This window comes from Notothenia rossii (genome assembly GCF_949606895.1).
Source record: "Notothenia rossii genome assembly, chromosome: 7".
NCBI classification, from domain to species: Eukaryota; Metazoa; Chordata; class Actinopteri; order Perciformes; family Nototheniidae; genus Notothenia; species Notothenia rossii.
The window spans coordinates 19945012-19972986 of NC_136905.1; the positions used below are offsets into that span (position 1 = coordinate 19945012).

General features: G+C 41.6%; 2 protein-coding genes across 9 annotated transcripts in view; both read left to right on the plus strand.

Annotated features, from left to right (window-relative positions):
* Window positions 1-21115, plus strand: part of kif13a (kinesin family member 13A) — a 36619-nt gene extending 15504 nt beyond the window's left edge. The window contains exons 7-40 of one of the 7 annotated variants that reach the window (XM_079640514.1): window positions 784-871; window positions 1376-1510; window positions 1649-1761; window positions 1849-1960; window positions 2902-3114; window positions 3240-3350; window positions 3439-3573; window positions 4635-4765; window positions 5458-5544; window positions 5636-5811; window positions 6628-6847; window positions 7965-8127; window positions 8274-8417; window positions 8526-8675; window positions 8826-8990; window positions 9079-9252; window positions 9362-9513; window positions 9597-9729; window positions 10384-10530; window positions 10973-11005; window positions 11889-11988; window positions 12088-12214; window positions 12294-12349; window positions 12438-12562; window positions 13520-13696; window positions 13800-13892; window positions 13984-14136; window positions 15843-15920; window positions 16026-16076; window positions 16346-16430; window positions 16524-16675; window positions 17311-17442; window positions 17868-18978; window positions 19545-21115. In XM_079640514.1, coding sequence (XP_079496640.1) covers window positions 784-871; window positions 1376-1510; window positions 1649-1761; window positions 1849-1960; window positions 2902-3114; window positions 3240-3350; window positions 3439-3573; window positions 4635-4765; window positions 5458-5544; window positions 5636-5811; window positions 6628-6847; window positions 7965-8127; window positions 8274-8417; window positions 8526-8675; window positions 8826-8990; window positions 9079-9252; window positions 9362-9513; window positions 9597-9729; window positions 10384-10530; window positions 10973-11005; window positions 11889-11988; window positions 12088-12214; window positions 12294-12349; window positions 12438-12562; window positions 13520-13696; window positions 13800-13892; window positions 13984-14136; window positions 15843-15920; window positions 16026-16076; window positions 16346-16430; window positions 16524-16675; window positions 17311-17442; window positions 17868-18978; window positions 19545-19678 — 5356 coding nt within the window. In that variant the 3' untranslated portion in view covers window positions 19679-21115. The remainder of the gene's footprint in view (window positions 1-783; window positions 872-1375; window positions 1511-1648; window positions 1762-1848; window positions 1961-2901; window positions 3115-3239; window positions 3351-3438; window positions 3574-4634; window positions 4766-5457; window positions 5545-5635; window positions 5812-6627; window positions 6848-7964; window positions 8128-8273; window positions 8418-8525; window positions 8676-8825; window positions 8991-9078; window positions 9253-9361; window positions 9514-9596; window positions 9730-10383; window positions 10531-10972; window positions 11006-11888; window positions 11989-12087; window positions 12215-12293; window positions 12350-12437; window positions 12563-13519; window positions 13697-13799; window positions 13893-13983; window positions 14137-15842; window positions 15921-16025; window positions 16077-16345; window positions 16431-16523; window positions 16676-17310; window positions 17443-17867; window positions 18979-19544) is intronic. The other 6 variants (XM_079640520.1, XM_079640515.1, XM_079640516.1 and 3 more) reach the window with 6 other exon arrangements.
* Window positions 21116-22633: 1518 nt separating this feature from the next.
* On the plus strand, window positions 22634-27926 carry rbm24b (RNA binding motif protein 24b). 2 transcript variants are annotated; one of them, XM_079640576.1, is made up of 4 exons: window positions 22634-22962; window positions 23265-23436; window positions 23633-23687; window positions 26364-27926. In XM_079640576.1, exons 1-4 carry the CDS (start codon window positions 22792-22794, stop codon window positions 26719-26721), a joined length of 756 nt encoding a protein of 251 aa, XP_079496702.1. In that variant the 5' UTR covers window positions 22634-22791; the 3' UTR covers window positions 26722-27926. The 2 variants fall into 2 exon arrangements, with proteins under 2 accessions (XP_079496702.1, XP_079496703.1); XM_079640577.1 differs by having other exon boundaries at window positions 22636-22962; window positions 23265-23388.
* Window positions 27927-27975: the final 49 nt, after the last annotated feature.

A 27975-nucleotide genomic window follows, 5' to 3' on the forward strand; every position in this document is an offset into this window, starting at 1 on the left:
CCCACACATACTATCCTATCCCTGAATAAACATCAGATTGCCTAACCAACAGCTGGAAAAGGTGCCAGACAAATACAATATACTGATGTTTAGTAATACTGTCTAAGCTGTTTAAAAAAAGTACCATTTGTCTTTTTTCAATATTGTATATGTTTTTGAATCATGTATTTGAGAATGTTTTAAAAATACACATCTTTTGTAAGAAACAATGGATTTAGAACTGGGATAAGTGAGATTGTGAAGAGAGGGATAACTCTTTTTTTGTGTTGGCCTTAGCCAGTCTCGCAATTCATAAACTTTTACATCAATGATTTCTTTCATGTGTCATCTTGGCATCACACTCCCATTAACATTTGATTGCAGTTGTAGTGCATGTTGATGAGGAGCTAATTGTTTCAATACTGCAATAACATGCGAGCCATTCCATTTCAACAAGTTGTAACAAATGCCACTGAGATATGTATTGAAGTGATTCAGAAACGCCATTGTTTCCAAACACAAATATGAGGCTGTGTCTTATTTCCCAGAAAGTTACTGTTGTACTTGATACACAAGTTTTATCCATTCTGATTACGGACTCAAGGTTAAAGGAGATAATTGTAGCTTCTCCAAAGATGGAATGTGTTGAACTGCTAAGCAGTGTTACATAAACTTGGTGAAGTGAGAAGTGTGCATTATAGATCACTGTTTCTTATTCCTTTATGTATGGAATAAGTTCTTATTAGAAATGATAATTATTCCTCCCTTATTTGACTAATTGCATTACTTTCCCTATTTTTGAAGGGGCCGACATTCCCTTAAGGTCCGGGAACACAAAGTCCTGGGGCCGTATGTGGATGGCTTGTCTCAGCTGGCTGTGACCAACTTTGAGGTGTGTCTTTCACCTTTCTGTCAACACACTGTACAGAGGAGGAGCTGAATCCATCCAGTATCACTGACCACATGCCTCATATTTCACATTCCCATGATTCATAGCATCCAGCAGAAACCCCTGTAAATCATCTGTTGGGAATTTGCATTCGTTTCACATCCTCCCAAGTGCAGACATGTCCTGAAGTGGGATGTAGTCATGTTTTTTTGGTGATTTATATGCCAATCCTTGGAAGGGTCCTTAGTTAAGTTTTAACATCTCCACCCTGTTCCTCTTTGTCTGACTGATAAAACATGGTTTTTCCACAGCCTTGGCTCACTGCCTTTTGTAACCCAGCTACATCACATGCCACACAGCCATATGTGAATATCAGCTGACGTTACTGTTCTCATTATGATCAGTGTTCAAGCTTTACCTAAATCTAGTTAGACATTTTTTTCATATTGTTGTTTTTTTCCCATTTTCCTAACACACATTGTCTTTTATGACCTTGATCTCTTATAGGACATTGAGGTGTTAATGTCAGAGGGGAACAAATCCCGCACAGTTGCAGCCACCAACATGAACGAGGAGAGCAGTCGGTCACATGGCGTCTTCAGTATCATTGTAACACAAACACTTCTTGATCTACGGTCTGGGGTCAGTGCTTTCTTGATTTTCACCTACTTTCACTATTAATTAACCTTATATTTACTAAAAAACAATTACCTCCACTGTGTTTATCCTATTTGTCTTATCGTGGTTCTGACTATTTGTTCATGTTGTGATGGTTAACAGAATTCAGGGGAGAAAGTGAGCAAGCTGAGTTTGGTCGACCTGGCAGGAAGTGAGCGAGTGTCCAAGACTGGAGCTGCTGGGGAGAGACTCAAAGAGGGCAGCAATATTAACAAGTGGGTCTATGTTTTTTAATGAACGACATACAAATGTTTGATGTCCAGTTGACAGTTTAACGCTGATGTTTCTGTGTGTGTTTCTAGGTCCCTTACCACGTTAGGCTGTGTGATCTCTGCTCTGGCGGATCAGTCTGCAGGGAAGGGGAAGACCAAGTTTGTGCCGTACAGAGACTCAGTCCTTACTTGGCTACTGAAGGTTCGACCCACAAATTACACTTATTATTATAAATTTGTTCTGTTTTGGTTGTTGTGTGGTTGTTCTAGGTTTGCTTAAATGTGCCTGAAAGAAAGTGGTAGAAGAAGTATTCGAAGCCTTCAATTAGTAAAAGTAGTAATACCACAATAATATTATAAAAATACTAAAAGGTAAAGACCTTCATTCAAATGTATAAAAAAACAGTATTAGTATTATTAGGGGACTGAAAAATAATATAGGTTGATCTTGATGTGAAGCCTTAATTAACAAAATAACAAATAACTTCAGATGCCAAACATTTTTTAAAAGTACTATTATTCCCTCAGAGGTTTAGTGTAGTATGAGGATAAGGTAGAATCAAATCAAAAATAACCTCATTAAAGGTGGGCTAGGTAATTCACTTCAGAAACACTTTTTGTTATATTAACATCCCGATAGCAATGAATATATTAAATGATTTGACAATAAATACAAAAATGTCATCTGTGGAAGCCGTAGTACTGTAAAAAGCATGACCAATCATTTTAGCCAGCCCGGCTAAAATAACTGGATGGCCTACCTGCCTGTCAGCCTTCCATCTGTGCACAAACTTATCTCGTGCCCTCATTGGTCATGTGCACTTTCGTGTGTGTTGGAGGAGGGGCTCTGTAAGGAAGTCTGAAGGAAGTGGCAGATTTTCTTCAGCTGCGTACTTTCAAATTCTAGCGCACTCGAGCTGGTTTCTCCATTCTTACCTACCCTACCTTTAAGTACTAGTACATTCAAATTGTATTATAACCGTACATTAAATTCACTCAGTTATTTTAATCCTCTGCTCTTGAAAGGTGAAAAAAAAAATTGTTTTGGTGTTTTGTTAATTTGTCCTTTACCATCTTTGTATTCGGACTGAAAGGAAACATTTAGCAGCTATATCTTCTTTAAACAAGTTTCGTTGTCTCCAGGATAACCTAGGCGGAAACAGCAAGACAGCCATGATAGCCACAGTGAGTCCATCAGCCGATAACTACGAGGAGACGCTGTCCACACTACGCTATGCCGACAGAGCCAAGAGAATTGTCAACCATGCCGTCGTGAATGAAGACCCCAACGCTCGGATCATCAGAGAGCTCAGGGAGGAGGTGGAGAAGCTCAAAGTTCAACTCTCTCAGGCCGAGGTGAGCGGAGGGAGTGGGTGAACCACAGAGGCTCACAAATTATATAAATAATAAATGGCAGACATGTCATAAATCAGACCAGATAGCACTGATGCTGATTTTTTTCCCCCCGTTTCTCCCATCAGTCATTGAAGGCCCCTGAGCTGAAGGAGAAACTGCACGAGTCTGAGAAACTCATTCTGGATATGACTGTCACCTGGGAGGAGAAACTAAGAAAGACAGAGGAGATTGCCACTGTATGCACATCACTCATAATGAGACTGCAAAACTACAATTCTATTTCATATTTATACGTGCAGTTACACCGTTATTATCTTTGTTTAGGAGCGTCAAAAGCAGCTGGAGAGCATGGGCATCTCTCTGGAAACATCAGGGATTAAAGTGGGTGAAGACAAGTGTTTCCTGGTCAACCTGAATGCAGATCCTGCCCTCAATGAGCTGCTGGTCTACTACCTGAAGGTACACGGCTTCTACAATGTGATAATGCAAAACCAGTCGCAAAACAAGACTAAACAGCATTAAAATGTATACATGTGTTTTGGTTTACAAAATCCAGGGTGATCAAACAGGAAATTAGATTCTAGGGACTTTTCAGTGTGAACATACCGGTCTGTATTAAATGTATGTGGTTAGATTAATGCCCGAACCATTTTACTTTCAACATAAGGTGTTCTAAATGAACGTCAATGCACAGCCCCAAAATGAAGATCCTTTTTTAGTGGCACTAATAAACTAAAAACATGTTTATACAGTGTATAGATTTGTAGACAATTGTATGTCTGAGCGCCATGAATGAATGGAATATCTTTGCGTCATATCTCCATGTTTGGCATATGTTGTAACTTTTTGTATATAATGGTTGGAAATTCACAAATCCCAAGCACCTCGTAATGGCTGAAGTCTGTACAGAAGCCAGGAAGTTCTTTTAATAACAGTCTCATTTTAGGGATTAGTCGTCTCAGCAGACATTTAGTCACTAACTCTCTGTGGTATTACTGCATATTGTTAGCAACACAGACCCACCACCGTGGTTATATGAAAGCAGCACATATGCCGTAGTGATCCAGATGAAGCTTTGAAGGCAGACTTTACAAAAAAGCACTCTGTCTAACAACCGCCTGGCTATAGTTGGACCTGTAGCAGCGGAGGCATGTGAGGAAGCAGCCGGCGAACAGAACAACAGGCCTTTGTCTGGGTTCTGCAGCCTGGCATATCAGTGTGGAATGACTACGGTAATGTGAAATGGGTTAGTCCACTGCAGGGTTGGACATCCTCTAGAAGCCTGGATGTTTGTTTAGCAACGCCCACACTGCAATGAGAGAGACACAAGTTCTTTCACTTAGGCTTGTGTTTTTATCTTGAATTAACTTTATTGTTTTGCAAATGACAATATTCAAAGTGGTTCAAAAAACAACATTTTGCAGGTTATAAACTGAAAGTTGGAACAAGATTGTTGGTGTAATTATTTTCAGATGTGTCATTATTAAAGTGTTTTCAATCTGTCCTGCACCTGTGTGTAGGAGCACACGCGTGTGGGCGCAGACACGTCTCAGGACATCCAGCTCTTCGGTATCGGTATCCAGCCGGAGCACTGTGTCCTGGAGCTCTGCCCGGACGGTGATGTCACCCTGACGCCCATTGGGAATGCCAGGTGAGCTACTATACAACCAGCTTCAATATACTCTCCCTATATCTGTGAATCTCTCTGTTGTCTCTCCTTCATGGATGATAGGACCGCAGTGTTTCACATGATCTCACTGTAAAGGAATTTATGATCTGAACTCCTCGCTTTGATATCAGAGCCACGTGCCCCTCCCACTGCAAAACGATTGTTCCTTCTCAATCAGTATTTCTCATTTAAGGTTAAAACAGCGGGGAGACAGGGCCTTTTCTGTAGCAGCTCCCAGGCTGTGGAACGATCTGCCCCCCCTGATCAGACTTGCTCCCACTTTGCCTGTTTTTAGATCTAGTTTCAAGACCTACTTGTTCTCCCGTGCTTTTGCAGACCACGTATAAGACGTATCAGTCTGTGTTTCTAAATTGGGGTTTTCTATTTCCAATTTTGTTGTGTTTTAAAATGATTTTACATCATGTATGAGGGTCCTCAGTCTGTGGCTATAACGATGGTTTAATTTTCTCGTGCTTTTACATTATTTTATTTTTGTCCTATCGGTTTTGTCTAAATGTATGTATGCTGCTTTTTTATATATTTATTGATGTACAGCACTTTGGTCAACTCTGTTGTTTTTAAATGTGATATATAAATAAAGTTGGATTGGATTTAAAATAATATGAAATCTGACCTTTTTATTATCAGTATTTAATTTCTCTTTTTTTCTACAGGACCTGTGTTAACGGAACAATGATTGATTCATTGGTGTACCTGTGGCATGGAGATCGGATCTTATGGGGCAACAATCACTTCTTCAGGTATGAGACATGTCGTAGTAGGGCCACATTCGAATGTGTGGAGAGTAATGACATGAATAAGTCACTGATTGGAAGTCCTGTTGTTCTGTAGGATTAATCTGCCTAACCGAAAGCAGCGGGACCGTTTAAAGGAGCTGGATAGAGCTTCCCCCAGAGAGAGCTTCATCGAGGCAGACGTGGAGACGGCCAGCGAGGCATCCTCTGAGCAGGACTACAGCTATGAGTTTGCCCAGATGGAGGTCATAATGAAGACTCTGGGGAACAATGGTACGATTAGGATAGTATAATTGATTTTTATTCATTCAGGACACAGCTATGGGTAGTATGTAGGCTTCTGCAGAGGTGTGAGAAGTACTCAGATCTTGTACTTGAGTAAAAGTAGAATTACCAGAATGTAGGAATACTCTGTCCTGCAATCAAAATGTTACTCAAGTAAAAGTAGAAAGATATTAGCATCAGAATATACTTAAAGTAACAAAAGTAAGAATAGTCATTCTGCCGATTGGTCCATTTCAGAATAATATATATGATATGTTTTGATTATAATTATTGATGCATTAAAGTGTAAAGGTGCAGCTAGTTTGAATGACTTTGTATACTGCAGGGTAGCTTGTGAATTTACTCCAGGTGTAACCAAAGTCTGATTTAAGAGTTGTTTATATTTCACATCATTAATCCAGATCTGTAAAGTAACTCAAGGTATCAGATAAATGTAGACTAAAAGTACACCATTTACCTCTGAGTTGTATTGGAGTAGAAGTACAAAGAAGCATGAAATGAAAATTCTCAGGTAAAGTACAAGTATCTCATAATTATACTTAAGTACAGTACTTGAGTAAATGTACTTAGTTACTTCCCACCTCTGGGTTTCTGAACCTTCAGCTTGTTGCAGCTACTCTCAACATATATTAACACCTTTTGTTTTTGAAAGCACCATTGTATCATTGATTACCATGCATTGATTACTTCTAATTGAATAACTTGATTTGTTATCAGATGTGATGATTGCAGTTTAGCTTGTCCTCAGAACAACAACCAGGACTTGTGTACTGGATTGTGAAACGTGTTGTTTCTGCTGTGTAGACCCCATGCAGAATGTGGTCCAGGTGCTGGAGAAGCAGTACCTGGAGGAGAAGCGGACGGCGCTTGAAGAGCAGAGAGTGATGTACGAACGAGAGCTGGAGTCGCTACGGCAACAGCTGTCTCCTGAAAAGAATCAACAACACCACCGCAGCAGCAGCGAGCGCCTCACGTTCCCGACACATACACCGCACGGCAAACTGCGACTGTGGACAGAGGAGCGGTTAGTGGAATGCACTCACTCACTCACACACACACACACACACACACACACACACACACACACACACACACACACACACACACACACACACACACACACACACACACACACACACACACACACACACACACACACACACACACACACACACACACACACACACACACACACACACACCCTCTCTGCACACTGCAGGGAGGACCGCCTCAGGACTAACGAGATGAGATGTGCAAATATATTTTCAGTTGTATAAAACATTAGCATTATTAAACATAGCTGTATTAACATGAGTAAGCCAAATACAGTTTTTAAATTGGGAAATCAGTCACTGTGATGGAATTTTGTTCAATGTTGACTCAGTCTGAGCCTCAGTGAGCCTTGCTGCTATGAAGTGATATATGGAATCAAATAAAGTTTCTGGACACCTTCCTGTTAAAATCCTGAGATGTAACACTTATTTATAACACCTGCTGAAGTTATTCGAAAATAGGTACATTGAAGGAATGCTGTATTGTGTTCCAAGACATCAACCAACACTACAATACCAAAACCTTCTTTACACACACTTACAACATATCAGCATGTGATTGTGCTCTTTACCGAGACAAACCAGGCCCTTCTGAACAATGTGGTAGCATTGAGCTGATAATCAATGTGGTAGCTAGATGGCTTTAGCAAATATCCTCTGACATGACTCATCACTTACTGTTCATTCCTTTATATTTTGCCATTCTATGTAACCACTGTGGTTTGGTAGCTAAATCTGATATGAGACTCTTTTATCACATGTTTTTTATGTCCAATTGCAGTCATTAGTAAGTAGTCATTGCTATCTATGATGTGCATAGTGATGATGTTTGTTGATCTTCATCCTCATGAATGGTCTGTGTGTGTGTGTGTGTGTGTGTGTGTGTGTGTGTGTGTGTGTGTGTGTGTGTGTGTGTGTGTGTGTGTGTGTGTGTGTGTGTGTGTGTGTGTGTGTGTGTGTGTGTGTGTGTGTGTGTGTGTGTGTGTGTGTGTGTGTGTGTGTGTGTGTGTGTGTGTGTGTGTGTGTGTGTGTGTGTGTGTGTGTGTGTGTGTGTGTGTGTGTGTGTGTGTGTGTGTGTGTGTGTGTCAGGGATGAGCTTTTTCGTCAGAGTCTGTCCCGACTCAGAGTGCAAGTCGTGAAAGCCAACACCTTGGTGCGAGAAGCTAACTTTTTGGCAGAGGAGATGAGCAAACTGACGGACTATCAGGTCACCCTTCAGATTCCTGCGGCCAACCTCAGCGCCAACCGCAAGGTCAGAACTCTGAACCCCGAGCAGTCACACACAAACACCACATCACCTCACTAAAGGAGGTGGTATATCATGGTACAGATGTTATCATTTCAAAGTGCGAATATCTTCTGAAAAATAAGAATATTCAAAATCTGTTTTTTTTGTAGCGTGGAGCTATAGTGAGCGAGCCGGCCATTCAGGTGAGGAGAAAGGGGAAGGGGACCCAGGTGTGGACCATTGAGAAGCTGGAAAACAAACTGGTGGATATGAGAGACCACTACGGGGACTGGAGGGAAGGCACAGAAGAGTTGGTAAGAAACAGGAAAAAATACTAGAATGGCATTCAGAGAGCGCATAACATTTGAGGTAGAAAACATGAGCTGGAATATCAAGGTGTCTCTGTCTTTGTTTTCTTTCAGTATAACAAGGCAAACAGTAAATACTGTGACCCATTCTATGAGGCACAGGAGAACCACAACCTGATAGGAGTGGCCAACATTTTTCTAGAGTGCCTTTTTCATGATGTCAAACTACAATATGCAGTCCCCATCATCAGCCAGCAAGGAGAGGTAAGAGTGCACCATCATATACAGCTTCACTCAGACAGAAACTATTAATTTTCCATATATAAGGATTACATGCTTGCATATTTAAAATTAAGACATTTTGGGAGATTGTATTTATTTTGGGAGATAACGTGCCCTGCCCTGTGTGTACAGGTAGCAGGCAGGTTGCACATTGAGCTGATGCGGGTGAGTGGAGCTGTCCCGGAGCGCCTGTCTGGGGGAGACGACTCTTCAGAGAACTCCAGTGAGAGCAGCTGCTTTGAGGTGATGGACACCAACGGGGAGATCGTCCATATGTCTAAGAGGCTCACCTGCAGGGTAAAAGAGTCACTGGATCCTAACAAAGATGGATGTTTGGGGATTGTTGAGTACAACAGCACAACAACTACTTGTCTCTTTGCTGCAGGTGCGGATCAGAGAGGCCACAGGTCTGCCGCTCAACCTGTCCAACTTTGTCTTCTGTCAATACACCTTCTGGGAGCACGGCGAGCCCACTGTGGCCCCCCCCATGGTCAGCCCAGACAGTCCTTCCCCTCGAAGCCCAGACGCCCAGTTCACTGTTCAGTTTGATCAGTGCAAGGTAAATAAAAAAGAGCGGCTGATTCTTTGAACGTAAAGTTGTTCATTCTTAGATTTACTTAGCTTAATGTTCAAGTCTTGTTAACTAAATACCTTTTGTCTCTGTGCAGGACTACGTTGTGCATGTGACAGATGAGTTTTTAGAGTTTATATCAGATGGCGCGTTGGCCATAGAAGTGTGGGGTCACCGCTGTGCCGGGAACGGAGTTTCGCTGTGGGAGTTAGACGCACTGGAAGCCAAGACCCAGACGCTACGAGACAGGTACATGTATCACGTATTTTGCTCATACTCGTACACACTGACATAAGCTGACACATACTAATCTTGAGTGTTGCATGTTTAAGGTGGAGTGAGGTGTCTCGTAGGATCGAGCTGGTGATATCCATCCAGGAGTTGAATGAGCAGGGAGAGTACTCATCTGTGGAGCTGAATCCTGGCAAAGATATCAGCACAGGAGGAGTCTTCCAACTCCGACAGGTCAGATAAACACTATGAGCAATTATCCCTTTAGTTTAGACCGGATGCCCAGAATACTTCCCCCCCAAATTAATCATTTCTATATATAAATTCCTCACTGCATGTTACCTTGAATTCTTGAAGAAAACTTTATTTACTGGAATGTTGCCACTGTGAACAAAGAACATAAACCAGAAAAAGAGTCATGATTAATCAAGGCAAAGGACGGTTGTGTTGAACAACAGCAAAATGATATCAAAACATCTGCATCTAGTCTCATGGATCCAGTCAAAAAATCACTTCTCGTTTCTCACAAAACGTGAGTTTTTGCCAAAACTTTATGATTTCAAGAACTTTCTAATAAACAGTCTCCTGCTTACATAGACACACTTCATATTTTTTGGGAAGTAGTGATCAGTACTGGAACATTCAGTTGAGGCTTACACTACACAACCTACATTTCAGTTTGTAAGCGGATGTTTTGTAGTAGTTTTGCTGACATTTCCCCATTTTGAATGTATAATTCAAGGTCAAATGGGGTAATTGATGTACAAATTGTCATTTTGGGGTTGAAGTATTCCTTTAAGAGCTGCATTACTAATTATGTACTTATAAACAGTTGTGTACGTGTAGTAAAGCAATCTGATGTTGAGATATGGAGGTTTGTCCACGCAGGGTCACTCCAGGAGGCTGCAGGTGTGTGTGAAGCCGGTCCAAAACTCGGGCACCCTGCCTCTGCTGGTGGAGGCTGTGCTGTCTGTGTCCATCGGCTGTGTGTCCGTTCGCTGCACCAAACTTCAGAGACCACTGGACAGCTACCAGGTCTGTGAAACACAAATACTCATGTTTGCTATACTCACATGCAACTTAGACTGTGAAATGATTCTGTCAAAAAAAAGCAGGATGATATATTTATGTAGTTGATTCTGCATTTTGGGAAAAGTATACTCGTTTCGTGACAGTCATAAACAACATTATGCAGATTTAGCCAAAGTATCCATCTCTGGTTTCGTGGATATGACTGGTTCATCTGGGTCGCTGGCAGTGAGTCTAAAGAAAACCAAGGAATGTAAAAACACATTAGTGCCCTATTTGTTCTGTTTACATGCACTGTTGTTCCCTGATGTAGAAAGAAAGCGTTAATTTGATACTTTCTTTTCCACATACATCTTAAAAAGTCACATGAGCAGTGACTGTCAAGCTGTCATGTCAGGTTTTTTTTTCTGGTTCCCCAAATTTGACTGAGTGTGTTCTATCCTGCCAGAGAGAGGAGGAAGACGATATGGATAGTTATCAGGTACCCTCTCAGTCTCCCCCTGCTGCTGCTGCTCCCCCTTTAGCTCACTCTGCAGCATGCAGGAAACCACCTTCATCACGTGTTTGCGACTAAGCCTGTTGCTTAGGGCATGTGAGGCAGGAGGCAGAGGGCTGTGCCAACCAAATGAGTGCTTCATTAAAAAGCAGCTGCACATGTGGGCCATTTCTGATGCTGTAATTATCATTCACACCAACCATTCTTTGGCAGCCCTGTGTGCAAAATACAGTTCCACCCATGGCTGAGCTCCCAGCCGGCAGCCTGTCTGCCAGGGATCCTGCCCCGCTCTCTCTCTCTCTCTCTCTCGCCCTCCCCCTCAGGTTGCTGCTCACTAATGCTGCTGTTTGCTTGTCACTACTGAAGAGCTGCAGGGAAAACAAACCTCCCTGAATCACATGGGCATTGCATGGCTGCATGATTTACAGAACTTTGCATGGTGGAAATGTGCTGATGTCAGAAGCGTAATAAGGTCTTTGAAGGCTGTGGGTCACTTTTGACATTGTGGTACCCTCACAGAGTGATCTGCTGTACTGACAGACGGGAGTTTGGGTGGCTGTGATGATGTGATGGTGTGTGCATGCAAGTGTGTGAATGCATGCGTGTGATTTGCAAAGGGGTTAAAGGGTGGTTTACTTGTGTTTTAATTGTATTTATTTGACCAACATTTTTCAGCAAAAAACCACATTCTAACTTAAATGAGCTTTCACTTTGTTTGGCCAGCGAGTGTATTAAGGAGCAGTTATGTTACTCCCTTTCATAAAATCCACCCCTCATCTCACCCTGTTAACACTGCACTGTGCCCTGCAGCAGAGCCTCTGCCTTGCTGAGCCAGCTGGCACTGACTCTGGTCTCTGCCTGTTTCCAGGAGGAAGATCTCAACTGTGTTCGAGAGCGCTGGTCAGAAGCTCTGATCAAACGACGGGAGTATCTGGATGAACAAATCAAGAAGATCATCAACAAACAAGGTAAGTCTTAGGCCCTGTGTTACAGTTACTACTTGACGAAGAGGCTGCTGTGTTGCCTGGATTTTTAAGTATTTTTGCTCTCCTCATTCTTGTATACAGAGAAGTCAGAGGAGGATATTGAGCGTGAGGCTAGGCTTGTGGAGCAGTGGGTGGGCCTAACAGAAGAGAGGAATGCAGTGCTGGTCCCTGCACCTGGCAGTGGCATCCCTGGAGCTCCTGCAGACTGGTACACAAACACACTCATACTCACTTCATTTGCAGATCTCTGCTTTTTCCATCCTAACCCTATATTCAATTCCTTGTAGGACCCCACCAGCAGGAGACGAAGCGCACATCCCTGTACTCTTTCTGGATTTAAATGGTAAAGCAGTCACATTCTTCATATCAACCGATGTGGCACAGGTTTATGTCAGGCCTGTATGAACACTAACTGTCTTTCATGCTAACAGCTGATAATCTGACAGTGAACGAGCAGCTGACCGGCCCACATGCTGCAGGCGTTAACTCTATCCTGCCCAAGGAGCATGGGAGCCATTTCTTCTATCTGCCCATCATCAGGCATAGCGATGAGGAGGTAAAAAACTGTTTGACTTTACTGCACCCATGTGGCCAAAAAGGGAACTCTCGGAAACATATTTAAAGGTGACCTATCATGCAAAATGCACTTTTGTACGTCTTTTATACATGAATATGTGTCCCCGGTGTTCCAGGGAACTCACCAAGTGTCAGAAAACACAACCCTCTCTATTTTCCTCCATACCCAAATCTCTTAAAAAGGGACTGCAAAGGATCTGATACAGACTGATCCAGATTTGAACACTTCTATGACGTCACAGAAGTGGCGCTACGGCTATTGGGCCAACTCCACCAATCAGGAGGAGAAAGCCACAGACATTGCCGTTCGAAAGCGCTGGAGACGCTGTAGTACATATCCCAGGCCTGTAGATGGTGCTGTTCTCACAGAATCAGCCCATGCAAAGACAGTGTTGAATTTAGAGAAATGAGGAATGGCTAAAATGCATGATCTGTTTGGTATTTTGAAAAATGTAAAAGTATAAATATCCCTTATATAGGTATGGTCCTACACTTTATTATTCAAATATAGGATGATAGGTCCACTTTAAGTAAAAATACAGTTGCATTTTGTAGGTAAATATGTTTCGGTGTAAGTGATTTTTCAAAGGCTTCAGTGGTTGCTAAATGTCCCTTTTTTCACAGATAATTGCACACAAACAAGAGTTCTTAATAACAGCATGCTTTTTCCATACAGTTATGTGGAAAATTGAACTTTTACACAGTCATGTAATTGAACAACTTCATGTATGGAAACAAGATAAAAAAAAAAGAAAAGTAATTCATTAGTGTCATGAGATAGTGATTTCTCTGCTCCTTAGCCAACTGCTGCAAACCCAAAGCTACATGACTGCTTTCTGTGTCTCTGTGTGTGTGCAGTCACATCCAACTGGCATAGATTTGCTCGAAACCATTTTAGAGATGCATCACTTAAACACCATCTCTTCCACTTACTCAGGTGTCGGCAGTGTGTTCCTGGGACTCATCCATCCATGACTCTGTGTATCTCAACCGCATCACTTCTCCTAACGAACGCATTTACCTGATCGTCAAAGCCACGGTGCAGCTCAGCCACCCGGCCTCTATGGAGCTGGTGCTCCGTAAGAGGATCGCTGTCAACATCTACAACAAACAGGTTAATACAAGAGGATTATGTAGGGGTCAGCCCACAGCAGAGGTTGGTGGTTAAAGAAATAGATCGTTCTGATGAACAAACATCATTTTTTTTTTTTTTACAGAGTTTCACCCAGAGTCTCAAGAGAAGAATGTCCTTAAAGAATGCGATATTTGCCTGTGGTGTGACTTATGAGATTGTTTCCAACGTACCAAAGGTACAACTTTTTAATTCTAGTATCTTATACTGGCTGCTTTCCAGACCACTTGTCATCTCCCCTTTATATCTTACGTCTCCTTTCTTTCCAGGCCTCAGAGGAGCCAGAAGAAAGGGAAACTTTGGCCCTTATGGCTGCTCGTGGTGACAGTGAGCAGACTCAGGATGGAGAAACCTACATAGAGAAGTACACAAGGGGAGTTCTGGAAGTAGAGAACATCCTTAGTCTGGAGAGGCTAAGACAGGTATGAAACACAGTAGAATACTGACAGAGAGAAACACAAACAATCTGATTTAGAGCCATGTAAATATGCAACTACAGTGGGGCAAAAAAGTATTTAGTCAGCCACCAATTGTTCATGTTCTCCCACTTAAAAAGAAGAGAGAGGGCTGTAATTTTCATCCTAGGTATACCTCAACTATGAGAGACAAAATGAGAAAAAAAATCCAGAAAATCACATTGTCTGATTTTTAAAGAATTTATTTGCAAATTATGGTGGAAAATAAGTATTTGGTCACCTACAAACAAACAAGATTTCTGGCTCTCACAGACCTGTAACTTCTTCTTTAAGAGCCTCCTCTGTCCTCCACTTGTTAACTGTATTAATGGCACCTGTTTGAACTCGTTATCAGTATAAAAGACACCTGTCCACAACCTCAAACAGTCACACTCCAAACTCCACTATGGCCAAGACCAAAGAGCTGTCAAAGGACACCAGAAACAAAGTTGTAGACCTACACCAGGCTGGGAAGACTGAATCTGCAATAGGTAAGCAGCTTGGTGTGAAGAAATCAACTGTGGGAGCAATTATTAGAAAATGGAAGACATACAAGACCACTGATAATCTCCCTCGATCTGGGGCTCCACGCAAGATCTCACCCCGTGGGGTCAAAATGATCACAAGAACGGTGAGCAAAAATCCCAGAACCACACGGGGGGGACCTAGTCAATGAGCTGCAGAGAGCTGGGACCAAAGTAACAAAGGCTACCATCAGTAACACACTACGCCGCCAGGGACTCAAATCCTGCAGTGCCAGACGTGTCCCCCTGCTTAAGCATGTACATGTCCAGGCCCGTCTGAAGTTTGCTAGAGAGCAGTTAGATGATCCAGAAGAGGATTGGGAGAATGTCATATCGTCAGATGAAACCAAAATATAACTTTTTGGTAAAAACTCAACTAGACGTGTTTGGAGGAGAAAGAATGCTGAGTTGCATCCAAAGAACACCATACCTACTGTGAAACATGGGGGTGGAAACATCATGCTTTGGGGCTGTTTTTCTGCAAAGGGACCAGGACGACTGATCCGTGTAAAGGAAAGAATGAATGGGGCCATGTATCGTGAGATTTTGAGTGACAACCTCCTTCCATCAGCAAGGGCATTGAAGATGAAACGTGGCTGGGTCTTTCAGCATGGCAATGATCCCAAACACACCGCCCGGGCAACGAAGGAGTGAGAAGCATTTCAAGGTCCTGGAGTGGCCTAGCCAGTCTCCAGATCTCAACCCCATTGAAAATCTTTGGAAGGAGTTGAAAGTCCGTGTTGCCCAGCGACAGCCCCAAAACATCACTGCTCTAGAGGAGATCTGCATGGAGGAATGGGCCAAAATACCAGCAACAGTGTGTGAAAACTTTGTGAAGACTTACAGAAAACGTTTGACCTCTGTCATTGCCAACAAAGGGTATATAACAAAGTATTGAGATTAACTTTTGTTATTGACCAAAAACTTATTTACCACCATCATTTGCAAATAAATTCTTTAAAAATCAGAGAATGTGATTTTCTGGATTTTTTTTTTCTCATTTTGTCTCTCATAGTTGAGGTATACCTAGGATGAAAATTACAGGCCTCTCTCATCATTTTAAGTGGGAGAACTTTCACAATTGGTGGCTGACTAAATACTTTGTTGCCCCACTTGTAACTCTAACCCTGTCTGTTTTTTTCCCTGAAGGCTGTAACAGTAAAGGAAGCACTCACCAACAAGGGAAGACACCTAAGAAGGAGTATCAGCACACCAAATGTACAGCATGTAATGAATACATCACTCACTGCACTGCCCTCAGAACCATATGGAAATAATTGTTATTAGATAATCTGACACTGATAACACTTGTCTCTGTTTCTTGGTCTCCAGTCTTCGTGTAGTAAAACAGACCTGACTGGTTGTGAGGATGAAGACTGTAAGGTAAGTCGCATGTTAATCACAAAACCCTGATTTAGGCATTAGAATGATGCTCGTCAAAATGCATAGCTTTTCTTTAAGATAATGCTGCTTGTTGTTATTACCTTTTTGATAATAAAAATCTCACTTTTTAAGGTTTTTCATGAATTTTCTCCCTTTTATACACTAGGGGTCTCCACTTGAGCCCCGTAGCTTGTAGAGTTTGAAAAGTCTAGCCGCCACTTTACAATAACCTCACAACACCTCCAATGGAAAATGTCTTTTCTTTCTAGGACCACTGTGATCACGTGGACACCAACTGCAATCCCCCAGATGTCTCGCTTTGTACAACACCGATCAAATGCAAGGAGAATCCAGGTACACTACAGGAACAGCACATATGCAGCAGCTGTGTACAGGTGTTTTTGTTGCTACATTATATTTGAATTCCCACAAATTGCCCCCATACAGGTTTTGTTCCAGAGAGCCCTACATTTTTCAACTCCAGCCCCTTCAAAGCCCTCTCCCCTCAGCCACCGAAGTTCCTCAAGTCCCTGCTTCCTGTCAAAGAGGAGAACAAAGCGAAGAAAGTCCTGGAGGCCCGGCCCCTGCTGGGGCAGGAGGTAAGGAGGAAATATTCACTTTTTCTCAAGAGAGGAGAATTCTTGTCTTTCTTTTTTCCATGGTGTTACCACATGTCAAACCCCATTTTTACATTTCACATGTCACTTTTCATATTAAAATACATTTACACAACATGATAAATACATTGAGATTGACAACATTTACTAAATGTCCCAAGCTGCTTGATGATTTTAAAAGATAATGGCTTTATTGTTCTGCGTTTGACAAAATAGACATGATGGCACCGTCAACTGTGTTCATATCACTAAACTAAAAGAGCATGACTCACAGGAGCATGACTTGAATTGTGGAGAGCCACAACACTAAATTAGACGAAGCTATGCTACAAAGTCTCATGCCTGATTTTGTGGCTGCTCCAACATTTGAACTAACTTTTCATATTTGTCTTCATCATTGCCTGAAGTCGACTAAAGGGGCGCACATACATATCAGCTTTGCTACTGGCTATAATAATGTGTGAAAGATATAAACAAGGGTCCCTTTTAGAACACTTCAAGCAAGCGTTTTTTTGTGTAATATCAAACTGCATGGCACTAACTGTGTAACTGGCCTGCCCAGCTCCATGCATGCTGTGTGTGAGTGTGTGTGAAGTGTTGTTTTGACCCATCTGCAGAGCATGCGCTCATGTGTGGACAGCCCTGCACTGCTCCCCCCTCCCTGCCCCTGGCGCCGGCCCAGGGCAGGCAGCGAGGGCCACTGCACGCCTTCCACCCCCACCCCCACCTCCACCACCCCCACTCCCACTGTAAGTGCTACCGACACCAGGACACACTGCTCTGAAGGTTGCTGTAGGAGTTTTACTCACAAACATAGACGCTATGATACAATTACATGACACACCAACACTGCTGTAAGTATCTCACTTAGACTTAGATTTCCACTGAGGGTTAAACTTATTATGTGAGCTCCCCAGCAACAGATACACGTTAACAAGTTCCAACAGTAAGTAAAGGAGTTAAGAATAGAAGTTATATCAAATTTTAGGAAACACAGAAAACGCCACATCATCAAATAAGAATCATGATCCATTATAGCATTGTACGCTCATTTTCATTGTCTTCTTTCACTTCAAACAATGTGTTTTTATAGGATATTCTCCATACAGGCTACAGCTAATATCATGTCCTGTGGGATGTGTCTTTTTTCTTCTGCTGCTCTTGTTTTGATCAGCAGGACTCTGAGGACGAGGATGTGGACATGTCTCTGAATCTCGATCGGAGCCCTCAGGACCACAGCAGCTTCCCGCCTTACATCCCGGAGGACTTTGCAAACTTTGAGATCTACAATGCAACTCTGGAGAACCAGGAGGGGTTTCTATCGTTCCGCTCCGAGTTGAAGGGAAGCCGGTGTGGAGCTGGGAGTGGAGAGAGGGAGGTGCCTCGAAGCCCCACAGCCAGCAGTTGCACTAGTGGCTACTTCTCACACAGTGCCTCCGAGGCTACGCTGTCCGACATGCCTTTCAGTGGCAGTGAGAGCTCTGACCACCTCAGCGGCACCTCCAGAGACCCCCAAGACCCTCCTGCCTGCCCTACTGGAAGAGGATGTACCCAAACCAAAAGTGTTTCTGCAGGGAGTGACATCCAGCAGCCTCCTCTCTCAACAGGTGGGGATCAGGATCCCGCCTCTTCGCCTGTCAGTATTCCTCAATGCAAAGACAAACGGCTAACATTCCCTTTGCCTCAAAACCGTGTGCTCGGTAGCAGCCAGGAGTTCAGCGACTTTAAAGGGGCCGATGACAGTATTGTAGACAGTGATTTAGCACATTTCACACAGGGATGGGAGCAGGAGGGTGTGGATAAAGAAACATGTGACACAGGCAGTCAACCCTCCTCTGATGTCTCTAGTAATATATCAGTTTCCGAAGACATATCAACTTCTACATGCAAATGTCCAAATAATACAGGCAACGTTAATGTAGCCAGAGCCCCAGTATCTGTCCCTGACAAAGCTCCAACTCCTGCGTCACCTTCCCCACGCTCACCTTTATCTACACCCCGGTGCTCTGCCCCCCCTATGCGAGCAGGAGGAGAACCTCCAATAGAGGAGCCGGCCCAGGGGGACCTGCCCCACGGGAGCCCCTGTCCCAGTCCCAACCCCAGCAGCGCAGAGCCCTCAGGGGACTCCAGCGGGGACGAGAGCACCCCCGCAGCTCAGCTCCCTGACTGGATGGCCCCGGGGGAGCAGGTGTGGGTGGGGAAGAGAAAGGGAATGGTCCACTACGTCGGAGGGGTGGAGTTTGCTAAGGGGATCTGGATTGGTGTGAAGCTTGACATGGCAGTGGGTGAGTCCTTTAAAAATCTTGCCCAGAAAAAACATTACTTTTTTTTTGGAGAGCCCCACAAATACATATTATCAGGCAATTTTAGCTTGAGATATTGAGGTAGTTTAGAAATAATCTTGTCATCCAAGAAGTCTTTTTACATTCCATTCAGTTCATATGAATTTGCAAATAACTTTAGTGATCCCCATAAAACCCATATATTTCTATATTATGTTTGAATTAAAAACAAAATAATGTATCGACCAAGTATTATCCGACTTGTTTAACCCTCAAGTATAAAAATAATTACACGTTCAACCCATTGAGGCCATGGAAATAAACGGCTGTGGGCTAGGACTGCCACAATATCACATTTTCATTCCCCATAAATTACTGTACAAAAAAGTATAATTATAATTATTTTAACTATATCCTGGCATCCCAATCTGGGAATTTCATAGGTATCATCAGCCTCAAAGCTGTTACCCTTGTGTATAAGAGGTTCATATGTTACATAGTATTAAGGTTTGAAAGTACAGGTGATCCACAATAATGCTACATATCTGTGTTTATTGATCCTCATTTAGGTAAACACAACGGGACTGTCCAGGGCAGGGTGTACTTCCGCTGCCCCCTGGGTCACGGTGTGTTTGTGAAGCCATCTCGTCTGAACAGAGGGCCGCCCTCCATGGACACAGAGCCCCAGACTCTGATCAGATAGGACCCAAAGAAGGACCATCTCTCTGAGGAAAGGCATGGACCCAAGGGGGGTCTTCATATCTCGTGCCCGACTCCTCTTCTTGTGATGGAGATGTAATCTGTGGACGTGTATGCTTTCCTAAAGCATATCTGACCTGTGCATTTAATGAAGGTATATCCAGAATACTGTTCACTGAAAATTCACTATGCACATATATGAGTTTTCCATACATGGATATTTTTTGATAGTAAACAACCTTTAACCGTGAGTCCATGTGGAAATATTACCCACATGCATTTTCTTACGTTGTTTTCTAAACATTATATATGATATTTTTGTAAGACAGACAATGCATCCTCTCTGATGCTCATATTGGAGTTATGTGGGTTATAAGGATAAAGAATGTACTACTGGTTAAACATTGATATTTACATCAATATGATCTGTCAGGGGTAACCAAAGAACTACGGTTCCATATCTGCTGTTATAAGTAATATGCTTTTTGTTTTTTTAACGTGTGTATGTGGAGGCAAACACTATAAAATGGTATGTGTCCAAGTTAAGCTTAGTGCCATATCTCTAGGAGTAATGCCACATGCCCTGAACAGAGGACGAATCTGCTAAAACTGACTGCAGATCATGTTGAATGATCCTGTTGAAGTACTGTTAACACTGTGGTGGAAATAATCCCCATCCAGCATGGGACTGATGCTGTTTGAAAGCTTGCACTGGAAAGGATTCTTGGAGAGTTTGCTGACTGTCTTCCATATCGGACTGATGAGGTATTTTCTATCCGAAGAGAGAAAAAACCCTGTGTGATCACTTTAATCCGGGGAGCCAAGGCCTGGATGTACTGATGCCTTAATGCCCTGTTTCCATAAAGGCAGGCACATAAACCCCTGACTGCTCAATGAACTCTTTTACGCGTTCACTGAGTTTTAAACAAACTATCCGTATGGACCCGAAACCTGTGTATGTATATCCTAAAATGCCCAGAGGCTTTCAAAATGCCACCCAGCCTTGCTGACTGACTGAAGACCTTTTTAACTGATTGCCTATCTGCATTTTATATGTTAACTGACTGTTATATAACACTACATGTAGAAAGGTACTAAATAATGCTTTTATTTCACATGGACGATTGGATGAATGGGTAATGGACAGGTAAAAATTGTTTAGTTATAAAGAAGAGCTGACCTTTTTTTTATGAAATTGGTGGACTGTGGAACTGACTAGAAATAGTTTATATATCCAAGCTGTAATGTCAAGTAAATCAAACAAACCCAAGACCTTACTTTAAGAAGAGAACAAAGCTGCTCTCCCCCGAAAGGAGTTGTAAATAGAAATGTATTTGAACATAGTATTTACACTATTATAATGTACAGAATTGTATTTATAATGTATCGCAAACTGTTGTAATTGGTACAAAATGTTCTAGAATAGAACATTTGCAATCAATTTACTGTGTTGACTCTTGATTTGGTCCAATGTTTGCATGTTTCACTATTTTTAGTTTTTTCTGTCTCACTGACAAACGTGTTTCCAATACATGTGTATACTCAGTCTAAATCTAAATGCAATAATTTAAAATCTACTCTAGTTTAACTTTTCTTGCTCAGAGGTTCTTATTTTAGATACGTTTGGTGTGATAGTGCAGCTTAAGAGAATCCATAAAAAATACACTATGCCCTCATGGGACTTAATAATAATAAGTCCATATTTAAAGTTTTCAGAAAAAATGAATAGATCTGCAATGATTGTATATTTCACTGAAAGTTGTTTATTTAATTGTACCTTCTCGAAAAACTAATATTTTGTATTACGTAGCCAAAATGATCCTACCTTAGATTCTGGCAAAGCAACACACCCCATTGCATGGCATATTTTCTTGTAAAACACAATCTGTTATAAGAACACAATATTAACACCACAGGAAGGGGTGATTCTTAACTTCATCTATTGGATGAGATATCAAACACTAATGTTTGTTCCACTTCTAGCTTCTCAATGTGGGGACATTATACTTGATGTCACTGGCAGATGTATGACTGGTAAACATGTTGTCAACTAAATGTTGCAACTAAGCATATGTGGGGCGAATCAGAGACTGCTCCCCGGCTGTCTCAGTCCATTGGTGCCAAATTTGAGTACATTTAAATATAGCGCCCCCATGGGGTCAACTGATTATTTCTTTTTCAAAACATGCTACGTTAAAAAAATGATCATTCATGTGTGTTGGGTGGCAACAACTTGATCAATAGCAACATCTAGGCTACAGATACTGCTGTGAATATGTAATTTGTTTATAAATACGGAGCTAGGGGTTTACGTTTGCTGGTTTGTTAATAAATCCTGAATTTAAACAGTTTAAAGGGGGAAAAATAGCAATATTATACTTCACACAGTAGTCTATTGGACTAGTATGATACTTGCAATATGTGGCCTTGTTGAGGACACTGCAGTCATTGGTGTTTTTGGGGCATTTGATGGCTTTATTAACCAGGTGTTAGTTATGTGTGTAGACTTTATTGAACTAATAATGACATTAATATTTAAAAGGCCTATTTCAGTATTTTGTACACTATGTTTATTCTATATTTTTTCCACCTCAGATCAAAACATAAGAATGAGCAGAACTATAATCAAAAGTTGGGGTAAAAACTTTGTAGCACATTGTCAAACTTTTCAAGGGGACAGATTCAGTCCTGAAAGAGATGTAAAACTTGAATGTAATAGCTTTTCTAAAGAAGACATGGTTTTAGTTTAAAAGTCATTCTCAAACTTGACTTATTACATATTTTTCTCTGTGATTAGGACCAAATTTATTAGGAGAATTAGGGTGATTTGTCTTAACCTATTTGGCACAGTGTGTCCTTGCCACTGTTTTAGCAGCTGTGGACCTGTAGGCAGGCAGAGCTCAGGCTGGTGGTCTGGCTGGGGGTGGAGTTAAGTATCTGTGTCACACACACTGACAACTGGGAAACCTCCCGCAGCAAACTAACAGGTGTCCTCTCCTCTCCAGACCCTCCGTCATTTCACCGGGGGGCTTCAGACTCTTTCCCTCTACCGATCTGAACGCTGCTCTTTAGTTTACCTTACAACTTCTAGCTAAACGCTTACACACACATCTTAAAATGATGCATTCGGCTCAGAAAGACACCACTTACACAAAGATCTTTGTGGGAGGTCTTCCTTATCACACAACGGATACAAGTCTAAGGAAGTATTTCGAGGTGTTTGGAGACATCGAGGAAGCTGTGGTCATCACCGATCGACAGACGGGGAAATCCAGAGGTTATGGATTTGTAAGTAACAACCTGTCGCTACTTCTGAGTTGCCATGTTTTAAAGTTTTCATTTTAATTGATTCAATATCGGGACCTCAAAGACTGTTTCCTGTTCTGTGTGACAGCCAGGTTGGAAATAGGTCATTTTTTACTCTTACTCTATCAGATAAGTCACATTTTGGTCAAATTTAGCTGACTACTTAAAAAATGTACCTTAACAACAAATGAGCCCTAATTGGTGGCTACTTTTTAGTCACCGTGACCAAACTGTTGAGTGATACATGTCCATGATATCAATGGAAAATGTGCTGTTTCATTCAGGTGACCATGGCAGACCGGACCTCTGCTGACCGAGCTTGCAAGGACCCCAACCCCATAATTGATGGCAGGAAGGCTAATGTGAACCTGGCCTACCTGGGGGCCAAGCCCAGGGTCATACAGCCAGGTGAGGGACTGGACCACAGCTTTATTTCCCAACTTCAAGACGATCAAGGTGGCATACAAAGACAGCAGCCCAAATATCTTTACACACTCACATACAGGAACTTTAAAGTACTTTGTAGACTGCTCCATACTTGGTTGTTTTTTTTATCTTGAATTTTTTTCAAAAGATAACACACTACAATATCACCTCCACTACATTACAAAAGTATCAGCAGAATAAACTAAAGTGTCTGTTTTCATTCTAGGATTTGCATTTGGTATGCCTCAGATCCATCCAGCATTCATCCAAAGGCCTTACGGGTATGTGAAGCTGCAGAAATTACTTTTTTTTTCACAAGATGTGTGTTGTTCCATTTAAAAAAAAAAAAAAAAAATCTTGTATGGTCTTGTATAATGTGTTTTTATTGTTGTAAAAGTGTCATTTATCATTGCCTCCACTTAAATCCTGAATGAGGACATGTGAGTGTGGATGTGTGCTCTCCTGCTTGGTGTTGACTGTGAAGGAAGTGAACATTTTTCACTAAAGCGACTGCAGGACTTGACTTCACGTTGTCTATCTCTTTCTGATCTGACAGGGTCGGTAACGGTTAAAATAGCTGATGAAGGCACATGATGATTTGAGGAATAGCTGAGTCTGCATTGGGCAGAGCACTAAAGTGTTACCTGTAAACTCTGACATACACAAACGAACTGAAATGGTGACTAGATGCATGGAAGTCTTCTGTTTTTTCTCCCGGTTTTCCATAGTAAATAGATTGGTGTGTGCCTTGTTTTCAGTATGATGTGGTGTTCAGCTTAACTGTGTGCTTATTTCTATTTGCAGTGGGGGAGGCGGGGGGGTATAGGAGGTTTTTGTGCACACTTTGTGAGTTTTGATAGGGAGTTGTAACTCTGCAACGGGGTGTTGATTCTTCTACCTTTTTAATAATTGATTTGTGCTTTAGCCTGCGGTTTATTGTTTTCCCCAGTTTCTCGTTAACATTAAGATGATCGTGTTTTGTTGTCAAAAAGGGGCTGTTGATCACCCAGTTAATTTCAAAATTGATTCCCCACAACAAAACACACTGGCTTGCATGCAGGAGTTTTTTTTCTGTTTTCTTACCCATGATGCTGTGTTCTTTTTGTTTTTTTTAATATTAACCCCTTGCGTTTCACTTGTAGCTTACATCTACAGGTACACTCAACCTACTCACATTCTTTTGTATTTTTATATTTCAATTTAAAATGTTCAGGGGAAATCAAACACAAATAATGTTATCACCACATTAAAGAATTGGATATTTAACTGCCTTTAACAGCAAAAGCTTCAATTAAGTTGACTGAAAATATTAAGGCTTTAAACAAAAGCTAGATCACTGCCTATATGAAACCATTTGTATATATATATATATATATATATACACATACATACATACATAAATAAGTATATACATGTTTACTGCACTATAGGTTGTAGACAGAGATCTTACTTGGTCTCTGAGGCAGCATCTGTTGGCTACAGTGATCTCCACGGCCTCTCGAATTCAGATGGAAAATGGGAGTCACTCAGCAGCGCTGTTAATAATGTATGGCACAGACAGGGCCACTCGGCTGTGGACAACAGGTGGGCCGAGCCATGTGCCCATAGCCTTTTGGTTATGTGCTGGGGATTACCCATGTGTCCTGGTGGTTTACAAAGCACCTTTATTTAGCTCTCGGCAGGCAGGACCACAAAATGTTCCCCCCTTTTCTTCCATTGGAGATGGCTTAAGTCAGCTGTGCCCTTTCAGCACTAAAATAGTTTTTAAGACAAGGTCATATCACAAAAAAGGTACAAGTATGTTGGTTCCCAATTTTAAATTATACATGTAATTACATTTGTGACATTTAAAACAAAGGATTCATACATTTTCTTTAACTGTACTACAGATACAAAACCGTTAGCTACTGTTTGCCAGGACACCTCCAGTCTGATAATAAAAACGTACATTTACAAAAACCACTGGGGCAGTAGAGCGGCACAAGCGGCCATTGCAGTTGGCGAATGCCCTGCCATGTGTTACTGAAGGAGAAGATCAGCTTGTCCTTTGGAGATGACAAGGGGAGCAAAAATAGCATGCTCCCAGCCTCCCTTGTCAGTCAAGTTGGCGTGTGTATGTTTGTGTGGGGGTGTGTGTCTGTAAGAGGGGGAGGGGAAACTTGTCTATGGCAAGATATAACAGTTTCACACCTGCTGCTACTCAATATATTTTCTGAGGGTGACTTTAACACACAGTTAAAAGTGGGACCAGATGTAGCCAGATACCCAGGCTTGTATCTATCCATTTATACTCTGGTCTATATACAGAACATCTATATTCCACTGGAAACACTATGTATCTACTCCTCAACTATTTTCTCTTTTTAAAATATTAAAATGAATTGATTTCTCTGCCGATCCTGTTAAAACCAAACACCCACTTGTTAAGATACCATACTGTATGGTTATTTCAATTACTACTTTGCGATTTATTGCACTTTTTAAGAGATCCAATCCTTGCCCTATTTGTTTGTGTTTTAGGACCTATTAACATGTGTGGGCATGCCTGTATGTGTGGTGTTGGTGTGTCCTTATGTGGACAGAACAATGTCCATTTCTCTTCCTGATATGTTTTGGTGTTGTGAGATGAACTCGCATTTTGTTTTAAATTCTGTTTTCAGTGAAACATTGGGTGCCGAGCTGGGCTGTCTTCTTTAAATGCCTTACTGTGTTTCCGATTCAGGTGCCTTTCTAAATTAAAAGCTGCGCTTGTGTTTCTTTGTGGTGTTGCTGCTTCTTTAACTTTTCATTTCTAGGTAGGGGTTTCATTGTTAATGAATGGATTTGCTGTGTTCTGAAGACTGGATTGATTTTTTTTGAGGCACCTGCTTTGACATTTTCAAGAATTTAGTTTCAGCTTTGGAAAGATGAATGGCTGTGGCTCTACTTTAACCCTGTGTGTCTTTTTTGTCCTACAGTGTCCCTGCACACTATGTCTACCCTCAGGCCTTTGTCCAGCCCAGCATGATGATCCCTCATGTACAACCTTCTGCTGCTACAGCAACAGCTGCTGCTGCCACTTCCCCATACCTTGACTATACTGGAGCAGCGTATGCCCAGTACTCTGCGGCTGCCACCGCTGCTGCAGCTGCTGCTGCCTATGAGCAGTATCCTTACGCTGCCTCACCAGCACCAACAAGCTACATGACTGCAGCAGGGTACGGATACGCTGTCCAGCAGCCACTCTCCGGTGCTGCCACCCCGGGAGCTGCCGCCGCTGCTGCCGCCTTCAGCCAGTACCAACCTCAGCAGCTCCAGACAGATCGCATGCAGTAAAACCATGAAAACTACCTTTAAGCAGGAAAGAAGGGGAGGTCAAATCATCCCATGATGAAGGCACTGTTATGATGGTTGTCACACCCTGGTTTTAACTTGGCAGTCCTTAAACCAAAGAGCCTGAAGAAATCACCAAAAATGTGGAGCGAAAGGAAGATTAACTATATTTTTTATTCAAGTGAGATCATAATTTTGGCACTATTGAATATAAATATTTAATATTTATTCAGCAGGAAAGTATTTAATATTAATTGAAGTAAACTCACTGGACCTCATGTCATCCATCGCTGAATTGTATATATATATATATATAATGCAGTGGAATTTGTATAAAAGTTCCAAGTGCATTCACGTCTTATGACCAGGTTTTTTCCCCACTTCTTTGAAAACCAAAACACTAACCCAACCAAAACACTTGCATGCATATGAAAACAGTATGTCATTATGCAGGTTTCAGTATTTCAAAGTTTTGGACCTGTATTTTGTTTGTAAAAAGCTATGCAAACATTGATATAGAAGTTAAGATTGTCGTCTTTTTTTATAACTGTTTGGCGTGAGATAGATTAGATACTGTCTACTAGTTCCCTATAAATGTATTTGTTTTGATGTTCATAAGACAATATACTGAAGTGACAGCTGAAGGCAGTCACTTTTCTTCCTTTTAAATTGCACCTCCAGTACATTTTGCAAAAGGGAAGAAACACTTGTTGAATGTGAATTTTTCATTTCGACAAAATGTTTCATAATGTGCCTTTTTTAAATTATGCTATTTATGTATTTATTATGGAGCCTTACAATAATAAACCCTTTATCTTGTGTTTAAGTATAAAGCCTAGAACAATTCCACATGTGCTTCCTCATAGTATTAAAGAGCATGTGATGGGTGTTTAAACTTGGCTTAAAAAGCAATACACTGTGTATAAAGAACAAAAGAGGAGCGGAAAGGTAGCAATAAGTCCAACGCATTTTCTGTTTTCTGTAGATTCAATGTTTTCTCAAATTGATTCTTAATTCTTTAATGTCACTTTTATACTTGACCAATTTGAATAAGGTGTGAGAACTGTTAAATGTTTACATTTGATGTTGTTTGACATTGAATGTTTACTTATGCAAGGACATCATCAGTTTCACCTTGCTTTTTTGTAAGGCATGACTAAAAAATAATGCAAACATATGTGAAATAAAAGAAAATTCCCTTCAATGTTTTAAGTCTTCTGTATTTTGTTTAATGTCTGTTTTGGGCATAGTTTTTAA

What these genes read in the sequence shown, in the direction of transcription:
- rbm24b (XM_079640576.1), top strand. Translation starts at nt 22,792, where the DNA reads ATGATGCATTCGGCTCAGAAAGACACCACTTACACAAAGATCTTTGTG. An exon ending in CCAACTTCAAGACGATCAAG is followed by an intron (nt 23,437 to 23,632) that starts GTGGCATACAAA and finishes TTTTCATTCTAG; the next exon opens with GATTTGCATTTGGTATGCCT. An exon ending in TTCATCCAAAGGCCTTACGG is followed by an intron (nt 23,688 to 26,363) that starts GTATGTGAAGCT and finishes TTTGTCCTACAG; the next exon opens with TGTCCCTGCACACTATGTCT.